This window comes from Salarias fasciatus, chromosome 13 (genome assembly GCF_902148845.1).
Source record: "Salarias fasciatus chromosome 13, fSalaFa1.1, whole genome shotgun sequence".
NCBI classification, from domain to species: domain Eukaryota; kingdom Metazoa; phylum Chordata; class Actinopteri; order Blenniiformes; family Blenniidae; genus Salarias; species Salarias fasciatus.
Genome location: NC_043757.1, coordinates 23,504,320 through 23,516,589, shown reverse-complemented (window position 1 = coordinate 23,516,589; position 12,270 = coordinate 23,504,320). Strand labels below are relative to the sequence as shown.

The window sequence follows — 12,270 nt, the reverse complement described above, 5'->3', positions numbered from 1 at the left end:
GCACTGTCGGTGTTAAACAACACTTGTGCTTTTTTGTTTTTTGTTTTTTACACTTCAGGATTGGATACATGTGGCGCTGCTCTCCGGGCGATAAAATGAAGAAAACACGTTAAAACAGTTTCTTTAAATTCGTGTTCATCAGACGTAACTTTACAGTTTGAAAACGGTGTTTTTCTCTTTTTCTTACGTTGATTTTGGTTTAATTTCAAAAAGCTGTCTTGGATCGCAGAATCTTTAGATCGTCTTTATGATTGTGACTCCGAAAGCGAGCCTGCTGAGATATCAGGAGGCCCTGCTGACCTGCTGAGGCTTGGTGCTCATGTCTTGTCCTCTACTGCCCCCTGCAGGTCCAGCGACGTGGAGAGCATGGTGAAGGTAAGGCTCGTCCAGAGTGTCTGGAGAGGGTTTCTGTTTAAAAATACTTTCATCTGCTTAAAAGGAGGCAGTTAAATCATAAATGTGAACAAATTTCGCGATTTACTGGCTTTAAAACTGTTCTGTAAATATATAACTCTTTTATTTATTCAGTTTTGCTTGCTGTTTTTTTTTTTTTTAAGTCTCGCTGTATTTCTGTGAAATGTGTTTTTTCTTCCTGATTGATTTAGATCACTGCGCTGCTGCATGAAGACGAGCGCTTCTCCAAAGGAGACGTGAAGCCGGCGGGTAGGGAAACCTTTCCACTGGTGTGACACGGCGGGCACGACACTCATATCTCACACATGTACAAGGGTACATCATGCATGTCCTTGTATGTGACACAATACACCCGCGTGTGTGTGTGTGTGTGTGTGTGTGTGTGTGTGTGTGTGTGTGTGTGTGTGTGTGTGTGTGTGTGTGTGTGTGTGTTTGTGAGATATGTACAGTGTCAGTGGCGGTAGACCGCTTCTCGTCATGAAGCTCGTGTGTGTTCATGTCCAGGTGTGTGTGTGTTTGTGAAAGAACTGCTTTTTCTCCCTCCCAGGAAATGGAGCCTGGCTGCTGACACAGTGCTGAGTAGATAGAGTGTGTGTGTGTGTGTGTGTGCGTGCGTGTGCGTGTCACTCTGTGTCAGCGTGTGTGTCACGGGGTCCCAAGTGCTGAAACTGGTGTGTGTGCTGGTGGGAGCGATGGAGACTGTTATCCATGTCACATCCCATTAAACGACACTCACAAGTGTGTGTGTGTATGTGTGTGTGTGTGTGTGTGTGTGTGTGTGTGTGTGTGTGTGTGTGTACGCTGAAGCAAGAGGAAGCTGTCAGGCCCAGCCACGCTGCATTCAGTCACACTGCAGCCTCAGTCAGCAGAGCAGAGGTTACTGAAAAATAGTATAAATGCACAAATGGACGCGGTGACTGACACACTGGCAAATGAAATGTATTCCCAAGACAACTGCTCACTGCGCACACTCTCGTTTGTGTGTGTGTGTGTGTGTGTGTGTTTCCAGAGTCCGTATCCTACTTCCTGTACAATCTGATCGACAGCATGTCAGAAGGGGAGCTGCAGGCGCAGGAGAGCAAACTGCGGAGCTTCTTCAATCAGCTGAAGGCTCAGGTACCCACGTGCTCACTGCAAACACACACACACACACACACACACACACACACACACACACACGCACGCATATCACACGCTCCTACACAAATATCATGCACATCCAGTTCATTCACAACCCTCCTGCTTTAAAGGAGCTTAAACTCTCCGATCTGAGATGATTTGCGGTGTGTAATCGGACTCGGATTATTCACACACGCCGCAGGAAACGCCGACGTGACCTCCATCCGGCGCCCCGCTGGCGCACCGTGACGGCCTGAGCCGGGACGTCCAGACATGTCATGCCAGATTTAATCATGTTTTACATCTCGAGGTTAAAAGTCCTGCCTTCGCCGGGCGTTCAGAGTTCAGTGCTGCAGTCTGCGAAGTTGTTGAATAATCATTAGACTGGATTCTGCATCCAGAGTTTTGATAAGAGACAATATGCGCAGGATGAGGTGTGGTTAATTGATTTTAACTGCTTTACACACATTTCAGCTCTCGGTAGCCTTCAAAGGTCAAAACTTGCTACATTTTTCCACTTTTCCATCACAGAAATGCCATGAGATAACTCGGTGTGTTTGACGTTATATAAATATCACTGATTCGACATTTCTGCAAACAGCATGTAACTATTTGTATTTGCTACTGTACTCAAAGTGATTTTTCACTCAACTGTTCTTTGTTTTAGCTCAAGAAAGATTAAATTCCGCTGGTTTCATGCTCATCTTCCCAAACGTTGTGACCAGTTTTAACCCATTCAGAGTTACAGTAAAGGACAAAAGGCAGCAGGCCGGAAAAGAAGTTGAATCTGTAATTCATCTTTTAACAGAGTATTTTGTTCTAAAATAAATAATGTCAGTAATTTTCTGAGCTCTTTTGGTGCCTGAACTCTTGTCGACTCATTGAACTCGTCAGGGATGAAACAGTTGCTTCTGTTTCTTTGGAATAATGCTTCACTTCACATCCTGGACTGGATTCGTGTTATCGTCCCTCAAGTGCATGTAAATTCATGTGTTCATGTTTCAGACTTCCGGGGATTTTGTTTCTCCTTCTCTATTGTCTCTCATTCAACCACTTGTGTTCAATAATGTTTCTTTCGCTTTTGTGCAGAACATTAAAATTCCAGTGAACATCTTTAGAGGCATTCGAAAGCTGCTGGTGGCTCAGCAGGTTCCGGACCTCATCAAGGTACGCGCATGTCTGTAGTTTTTAACTTCCTGCACCGCAGTATGAGGCCAGTTTGAGCAGTGCTGCTCTGATGGTGGAGATGTAGTCCCACCTCACTGTGTGTGTGTGTGCGTGTGTGTGTGTGTGTGTGTGTGTGTGTGTGTGTGTGTGTCAGGACGTGATGGAGCTGGTGGACCCGAAAGAGAGAGGGGACGGCGAATCTGCGTCTAATTTTGTGCAGGAGTCTGTAAGTACTGGAAAAAATAGTTGGAGCTCTTCTTGTTCTCGCGTCTTGCCGCAGTAGTCGGAACACATGTTGAGTTCATCTCATCTCCTTCAGGGAGTCAACGGTAAAATTTTGGCCCTTGAGAAAAAACTGGCGGAGCTGAAAGCGGAGAACAAGCCGGTGGTCTCCATCCTCAAGCCGCTCATGCAGACCCTGAGCGTGGAGGAGGTAGGCATCTGCGTGTTCCGGCCGCTGCCGTCTTCCCGGTTTTTCGTTTTTTAACTAAAAAAAGTTTGGCTGTGTGATCAGAAGCTGGAGCGCGCCCTGGAGCTGAAGCAGCAGCACGAGGACGAGATGACGGCCGGCTGCTACGCCATCCTCATCAACCTGTGCTGCCGCCACAACAACGTGGAGGAGGCGATCAACCTGAAGAGGGAATTGTGAGTGGAGCAGGTCTCACACACACACACACACACACACACACACTCTCCGCTCACACGGGGCGGCTCTGCCACCAGTAGCGGTGCCATTAAAGTTTAACTTGAGTGGTATTAGGGGAGACGTTAATGCAGGGCCCAGCCGCTCTGTTGACTGGATAAAACACAGGAAACTCTCGGCTCGCCCTCCCCTGTTTCCTTCTCTTCGCTCAGCACCTGCTTCCCGCGTCCCGCCGAACACCGAGAACACACAAAAGATGAGTGGCATTACTGTAAGTGGAGCACATTAATCAGGCAGGCTCTCTCTCTCTCTCTCTCTCTCTCCCTCCCTCTCTCTCTCTATCTCTCTCTCTCGCCATCTCTGCTTTTAGGAGTCGCAAGGACTCGTCCGTGGTGCTGGACGCCAACAAAAGCCTGGCGCTCATCAAGGCGCTCGCCATGAGCGACAGGCTGGAGGGTGAGTCCATCAGGAGAGCCAACTTTTTGGGTTTTTTTCTTTCCCCCCTCAATTAATCCTTCATTGTATTCACCAAAAGTTAACAAAAAAAAAACACGTAAAGCCTAATTTATGGCCGACTGATGCAAAACCTGAATCTGTTCTGTGGCGTTTTTCATTCTTAAAAACCAATGCAGATGTGTGTGTGTGTGTGTGTGTGTGTTTGAGCTCCTGTGTGTGTCTCCAACTCTGTCACAATCCGTCACGTCCCCTCCCTCAAACCACATTAGCCGGCCATTTCCAGAATGCTACGGTGGGTTTCCTTCAGCCCATCGAAGACCCAATTACCATCAGTTTTGCCGCCGCGCCTTCCGCACCGGGTGACAGGCAAAACGTTTCCCTTGTCTGTCCCCGCCGTCCCTCTCCTCCCCCGTCCCCGTCTCTCGATCTGACCCCCTCTTCCCCGCTCTGTCATTCTCTCATCCCGCCGCCGCCCCCGCCGCCGCGGCGCTCATCCACGTCAGTGAGAAATGAGAGCGGGGGAAAATTACAGGACTGTGTCTATTTTTCCAGAATTATTGAAATCCGCCTTGATGCTAATGGCAGATCATGTCCACCAAAGTGCTTGAGCATTTCGTGCACGTGCGCACACGCACACACACAAATTTGCATGTGAATTCAAGCAAAAGGCATTTTGGTGGCGCGGCGGTTGGTGTGTGTGTGTGTGTGTGTGTGTGTCGGGGTGTGTATAGGCAGCGCTAACGCGTTTGCCATTAGCCAGAGTGTGCATATGGAGGGTACGCTTGTCAGCCACATTAGCACACATGGCTAACCCTGATGTTAGCCTGTCCCCCGCCCAGACGCCGGTCCGCCCGGCGCCCGGCGCGCTCCGGGCCCGGCTGAAGATCACGTCTCCTGGCATCCGGCTCTCTAATGGCTTTTGTTGTTTTCGCCCTTGATGTGGAGTCTCCCGTCCCGGCTCGCCACCAGCTTCGCCTCCGCTTTGCTTCATCCTTCACACTCTTCCCGCCACTTTTTTTGCTCTTTGACAGTCAGAGAAACTCCGGAGCGCGGTCTGTGTGGAGCGATTAAACCTTCAGTAATCCAATAACAGGAGTTAAAACCAAGGAGTTCAAAAGTTGGCTGTAAATGTAAAAATTTGAGCATGTAAAAACATGCATTCATGAAGTATTGAGAAATACTTCATTTTTGAGATTTTGTTTCTTCTTTACAGTGGATTCTTTTAACTATTTATAGTGAAAACAAAGTGGCATTCCACACTGAACGTGTGGGGCTGAGGAATCGGAGGCTGCTGACGTGCCGGTTCAGGATTGAAACGAGCCTCATGCGGCCCCTGAGCTAAAACAGCTCCGGGTTTGGAGGAGGTAGTTGTCCAGCTGTTGATGTGGTGTTGCAGGAGCAATGCAGCAAATGAAATCCGACGTCAGGTTTGCAAAGCTGCCAGCCGGGACCTGATGGACCAAATTTATGTTCTATGTCAAATTATAATGTTTTTAATGTTTAGTGTTAGATACTTTCTCTCTAAAATGTTTGTCCTTTAAATAAAGTCTGATCTGGAACAATCTGAAGCTCCAAACATGTAGATCATGTCTGGAAAGTTTGAGATCACTTCTTGATACAAAAAGGGAGAATTTTCACCTTTTTTTTTTTTTTTTTTGGGTTGAATATCTCGCACTAGAATGATTTCACCCTTTAATCCATCGATTATGTGACCACTTGAATCTGTCATCTGTATTCACACGAGCTTCAGACGGCAGAACACCCCCCCCCCCAAAACCTCCTTTTACCTTTGCTTCCACATCTTTCTTTTTTTTTTCTTCTTTTTTTTAAACACAGCTCTGCTCTATCACCAGGTGTCTCTTTGACCTGCCCTTGTCCCTCTTTCCCCGCATCTGTCCATCCTCCCACTTTGGTAAACACCACTTGTTCTGGCTTTAGGTGGTCCTGGACTCATCTCTGGCACTGTGCGTGTGTGTGTGTGTGTGTGTGTGTGCGCGTGTGTGTGAGAGAGAGAAAGAGACATCACTAGCAGTCAAGTCATGGAACATTAGATGAAGCACTGAGCTGTGTGATGTTTGTTTACCTGGCCTGTCTGCCTCCTCCGTCTCCTGATGTGTGTGCGGTCTGGCTCGCCTTGCTGGCCGCGACGCTCGGCTGCGCTGATGGATATGCATACTGGCTAAACGGACGGATAAAGGGGGAGATGAAGGGAGAGCGCCGCGGGGGGAAGGCTTGGACGCCGGACGGAGGGATGTTAGCCGGTGTTAGCTCCATTTGCGCGCATCAGCTCCGAGCCATTGGTCTCTGTGATTAGCGGGTCCGTCAGGGAGTGATGGAGGGAGGCAGGACGGAGCCGGGCGGGAGTCAGAGAGCCGGGAGCGCGCCGCACGTGAGCCCATAAACAGCACCGGCTCCGGCGAGAAGTCGGGTCATCACCGACAAACTGTTTATACTTTATTGGTAAGCAAGTTACCAACTAATTCCTCTACTTGGTGGGAGTTTCTCCTGCTTACCACAGTGGCAAATAACTCCAGCGCTCTCATGATTCAGTCGAACAGCACTCGGGTTGTACAGTAGATCTCAAATTTAGCGTGTCAACACGCTCGCTTCATGCATGTTTCTCTGTCGATCCTGTAACAGGGGGGCAAGAATGGACAAGCTGAAATAGAAAATGATCAGGCACCCATTGATCTGAAGATATCGACTCGGGACTGAATTTTCTCGAGTGAAAATCAATGATCGCTTCTTCATGTAGAAGAGCTTTATTGTCATTTTGTGCCACATATTAATGAAATTACAGGTGCTGCTCGCTTTGTCCACTAACGTCAACAATTTTTACACATAATAGACACAAATCTGATCCAACATGGAGACAAATAAAGTCACAAATAAGCTTAATCTGGTGTAGAGAATCTGCAACATTTCAGTTGGTTTCTGTTGAAAGCAGCATTGAGAGCAGTGCGGGAGCTGAATGGCCGAGGAAGAAGAGGAGCGGCGGCCGCCTCTGATCGCTCTGCAGACCGTTTACGGTGGGAATGTTGATCAGAGTGTAACAAACCAGGGCGAACCTCACAGTTTGGCCTGTCAGGTGGGATGCTGCTTCAGCCCCACGTTGTCCTCCCTTCAACCTGTTTACCAGCGTCTCCAGTGCAGCCAGTCCTCTATCCCCCCCCCCCCCATTAAGTCTGTGACAGCCTCTGGTTCCCATCGCCACGACGACTGGCGCCGGGAGGAGGGGAGATGGAGCGACAGACTGAAATTAGGATGCCAAAGCACTCACCGGTGGGCCTGTCGCTCAGCTGTTTGAAGGGTTTTACTGTTTTATCACCTATTTAAGTCTCGATATGATCCGTCCCTCACTAATTTTGTTTGCCTTTCTCCTGTGTGGAAGCATCTGAGTGACTGTGAAGCCCGAGCTGCAGCACTGGAGGCTTTTTTGCAGATTATTCAAATGTATTCAGAGCGTCTGCGTCCCTCCATCTTCTCCTTTCTTCGCGGCCCCGCTGTATAGATTAGTATCCGTGGTGGAGAGTGGCTGTATCGCTGTCAGCCCATTAGCAGCTGTCTAAATAGACAGTAAACACATCTTAATTACTTTACCCCGATACGCCACATATACGCTGGCGCGTCCCTCCACACCCTCTCCGGCGTTTAGCTTCTGCCGCCGGCCAGATGGACGCGTGGCCCAGCGAAAAGCCCTCCATTACCAGCTGGACTTGACCACGCCGATCCACCCCTCGGCCCGCTTGCCGGGGTCTCGCCGGGGCCACGGCGGGCCCTTGTCGCCACATACCTATAATTTAGCCCCCCAAGTGCTTTCCACATGGCCACGGCAAAAAGCTGGCCTCCATTGTAGGGGTCTGGTAATTGTAGTCTCGTTTAGAAAACCGCAAGTAGCAATTAGCACAGAGTTGGCATTATACGGGGTTGGATTTGCATCCCCGCTGGGCGCAAAATGCTGTTTTAATATGGGTTTGTTTTCCCCACATGGAATTAGCTAAAGGGGCTTTTTATCATATTCACACACCCCACTGCTGTGGTAGCCAAGCTCTGCCCACCTCTCACTTTCTTTCTCCTTCTCTTTTGTTTCTCGTAATCTTTCTTCTTATCTTTCTTCTTTCTCGTAATCTCTCCCGGCTTCCTTCGACGAGGAGTCGCAGAGAAGCAGGTGTCACTCGCTTGTCCTCTTTCTCGCTCCTTCACAGAGGCTCTGGACATCCTGAAGGAGATGAAAGAGAAGGAGGTGGTGCTGAAAGACGCCAACATCACCACGCTCTTTCACCTGCTCAACTCTGTGGCGACCGCCGGCGCCGCCTCCTCCTCCTCCTCAGCCATCTCCGCCGTCCAGAGGCTGCTCGACACCGTCTTCTCCCTCGGGCTGGCCAAGCCGTCGGCCAATCTCTGCTCGCCCCTGATCACAGCCTACCTGGAGAGGTAACAATCGCACAACGTCACGCTTACTTCTCTACTTGAGTTTTGTGGCTGAAGTTGTGGGCCGAGCAGCCAACAAGCTCACTTTTTGTTTCCACGTTTTGTGTCTTTGTCTGCCAAAAAAAAAAAGCCTGTTGCCAGGTGTGTGTATGTATGTGTGTCTCAATGAGTCACTCATCTCTCCCTATGATCATAGCCGGGGTTATATTCCGGGTCAGCGATTCAGACAGAGAGAGGATGTGGAAATTGCTCATTTATGATGGAGGGGTGTGTGTTTGCGGCGTCGGAGCCAGGTTTTGTTTGTTTGAGGATGCGCCAGCTGCAACCTCTCCCATGAGCCCCCACCCTTGATCAACCCCCCCCCCCACACACACACACACACACACACACACACCCACTGCTGTCCTCCCAGGCCTGCCTGCGTGTGTGTGTGTGTGGTGAGCGACGGCTATCCATGTTCTCTAACCCATAATACAGATATGCAAATGAGCATCAGCAAACACTGGCTGTGGGGTCACTCATCCCGCCCCACCCCGCAGCTCCACTCGGTGTGTGCGCGCGCCGCTCGGCGCGTGCGTGTGTGTCTGCGTTCTATTTGTCAGAGCGGCTTTTAAGTAGATCAACTCATTAGCATGTTAATTATGTGCGGCGCGCTAATTGCTGGATTTAGCACAGACACGCAGTGCACCGGTAGGGGCCCATCACCACTCCCACACACACACACGCACACACACACGCTTTCATACACAGTTTACCTCGAGTGTGCACGCTGAAGTAGAGGTAGACCTCTGCAGTGACACACACACACACACACACACACACACACACACACACACTTGCACCGGCGCTCCCCTGCTGCTGTTTGTGTTGCGGTAAGTCTGGTCTCTGGCACAAACAAGAGTTTCCAGGTTCACTCGTTAATCACCACCTCTCCGAGATTAGCGGGGCTAATTTACTCCTGGGTCGTCCACGGCAGCCAAAACACGGCCGCGCACGGCAGCTCAGCGCGGCGCCGTCCGCGCACGCATCAAGCGCCAAATGATACTGCGGCGAGCGCGCGGTAATGAACCCAAGACGAGCAGAGCGTTCCGCCGCCGTGTGATCATCCGTCACCTGCTGGTCGATGGTGAACTGGACAGTTGACAAAGACTTCCTGGTTTTTTAGGAGGTTTTTTTATCAGAAGTAAACCTCTCGTGGTCAACCCGCCGTGCAGCAGATAGGAGGATATCTCCGTGTTTCTCTTCTCTTCTCTGCGCTATCTCACTCGAAACTTAGAAATGACTCCATCCGTCTATCTTCTATTGCGGTTTATTCAGCTCACTGTCTCAGGGCGCCGTAGCCGATCCCAGCTTATTACTTCTGAAGGATACCCTCTGGACCGATTACCGGGCCTTCACACAAGTCGTATTTACAAAACCGAGATCTTCTTCCAGTTCAAAACCGTTCAAAAGACTGATCATATCAGGGACAAAACAGATTTTTCGTCTATTAGTTCTGTTTGTATTCCTCTGAACTGACCTGTGGCGGATCACATCTGGAATTGTAGGTGCAACAAGTCACTTGAGTCTTTAGAATGTTACTTTTGAAAATAAAATGGACTAAAAACGAAGTGATGGATCAAAGTCTGGCTGTGTTGGTATATCAGCCTTGAGCTACAGTACAAAAACATGAACAGATCAAAATGATGCATTTTCCTCAAAGTGACTGTATGACTGAGATTATTCGGCGGTTCTAAATGATGCAGCTGTAGTGAATCCCTTATCCTTCACTTTAACTCTTCATCTGCATGACAGTGAAATGAGAGGCTTGGTGTTCGGCGGCAGATCGGTGGACTTGAGGCGCGGCGGTGTGAAGCATGCTGGAGTGTGTCGCTGCGGCGGCGGCGGCGGCGGCCCGGGGCTCGGGGCAGCTTCAAGCACCGCCACACTTGACTCTCCGCTCTCACGGTTGAGTCTGCCTCCTTTGCTCTCTTCTCTTTTCATCTTTTTTTTTTTATCTCCATCCGTTCGTCTCCACCTCTTCATTCCGTCAGTCAGCGGACAAACAGACTTGTCGGCGAGGAGGAGGAGGAGGAGGAGGGATGGAGGGCGGCGATAAAAGAGGACAAAGCAGGCATCACTCCCGCCTGCACCCGTCTCATCGCTGCGTCAGCGCTAATGACTTAATGAACACTTCTCCGCCAGATTAGCCCTTGACAGCCCATCACGCGCGCCGCCCCGTTAGCCTTCACGCCCGTCCGCTCAGCATTGTGCTGCTAGCCCACTAGCTGGCAGCTAGCTCCCGTCGCCACTTCCTTATGGAAGTGATTAGCGACAGTAAATGCTAATGAGTCCGACAGAATGGAGAGCTGGCAGGACGCGTGATAAGACGGCAACGGCGGTGATGGGACCGGAGGAGGAGGAGGGGAAGAGCGCTGAAAGGAGACGAGTGGCTCACAGGGAAGAGAAAAAAAAAACCAGCCTCATTCACTCCCACTCCTCAGGCCTGAAAGAAAAAAAAAAAAAAAGAAGGAAATCCAGAGTAGATAAAAGGAAGCGGCTCCGAGTTATAAAATAGAAGCAAATGAGAACAAAGTAGGAGATAAATGAACAATGCAGGAAGAGAGACGTCAAGAGACACCCTTATCAATTCAGGCTCAAAACATTCCCAGCCACTCGTGATCCACAAACTTCATGATTCAGCTTTTTGCGACAACGATTTGGTGTTGTGCTGAAGATGTTTGTCACTGTGACGAACTCACTTTTCTTTTTGTTGTCGTTCGTGGTTTCACTCTGAGAAGCAAGTTGTCAAACTTTAAATGTATTTGTGTGTTAAAACAAATAGAAACAAACTGGAAAAAGCAGGAAATCGTAATTAGATTGAGTTTTTCTTTTTTTTTTTAAGAAACCAAGCAATGGCCATTATTTAGTAAAGGAGCTTCAAACAGACGTTTTCTTTTGCAGAGGTCTGACCGAAGTAACTGGAGGCCGTTAGACCCGAGTCCAATAAAGAGAACAGCGATCTCGCTCAAGATGACTTTTATTGTTGCTCCGACTCTTGACTCAAGGCAGATCTGGAGAATAATGCTGATGTGAAAATTGCTCTGAAAAGAAGAATAGTCCTGAAATCACTGTGAATGTTGTGCAGGTCAACTCGGCGCCCAGTGATCATAAAGAGAATAAGGAGGAAGAGATGTAGATGAAGAATAGGAGTACACTATACCTTTCTCGCTTAAGGTCAGCAGTCGAGACAAGCGAGTAAGTCAAAAGAAGAGTTTCATGTAGAAAGATTGTTCAGATGTGTGAATTTGAACTTGAAATAACTGAGTGTGTTTCGAGAAAATGTGCAAAGCTGCAGATTCAGACTCTCACATGAGTTTTCAGGAGGTTTCTCACAGCTGTGATGGGAGAAAACAAACCCTGATTCTGCTGTTGACTGAAAGCCGTTGGTTTTCCTGGTGAATCTGCTCGTCCAGTCGGGAAACCGTCCCCTTTATATCCCCGTCTCAACCATAACTCTGAGGTGGTTTGCGAGTGCCTGCAGACTTGTAACGTGAGCCCATAAAACCCTAAATGAATCCAGTCTTGTCCCCAAACTGAATTTCTAACCAAAGCAAGTTTGGCAGATGTTTGACTGCCCCTCAGTGGCCGCAGCGATACTCTGTCCCTAACGCTGCATTTGTTTCCGTCATTTTCGAGCATACACACCCACTTTCACCTGCGTGTGCGTGCGTGCGCGTGTGTGTGTGTGTGTCGCGATCGTCATTTGTAATGAGTAAGTGCCATTCCTGAAGGCCCGTAACAGCAGGCTAGTGGTGTCATGATCACCGTCTCATTTGCGCTGGGAGACACAGACACCTCGCTTCTCCCTCACGCGAGGACAGTGGCTTGATAACAGGCCTGCCCATCTCCTCCGAACAAAAGAGCGGGACGGCGAGGGAGGGGGAAATGGCGGGGGTGGAGCGCCGGGGCGGCGGCGGGCGGGTGGGGGGGAGAAGAGAGAGAGATGAGGCAAAATGAGACTTCCTTGTCTAATCCTTCAGGTTTCCACCGAGCAAAGC

General features: G+C 49.4%; 1 protein-coding gene across 1 annotated transcript in view; it reads left to right on the top strand.

The window, feature by feature from the left end:
- lrpprc (leucine-rich pentatricopeptide repeat containing) overlaps positions 1-12,270 on the top strand; it is a 49,267-nt gene that overhangs the window by 14,197 nt on the left and 22,800 nt on the right. Inside the window, exons 15-23 of the mRNA XM_030106382.1 lie at positions 348-375; positions 606-663; positions 1,424-1,530; positions 2,623-2,700; positions 2,855-2,926; positions 3,020-3,133; positions 3,215-3,345; positions 3,714-3,799; positions 8,005-8,233. Of these exons, the coding sequence (XP_029962242.1) occupies positions 348-375; positions 606-663; positions 1,424-1,530; positions 2,623-2,700; positions 2,855-2,926; positions 3,020-3,133; positions 3,215-3,345; positions 3,714-3,799; positions 8,005-8,233 (903 nt within the window). The remainder of the gene's footprint in view (positions 1-347; positions 376-605; positions 664-1,423; positions 1,531-2,622; positions 2,701-2,854; positions 2,927-3,019; positions 3,134-3,214; positions 3,346-3,713; positions 3,800-8,004; positions 8,234-12,270) is intronic.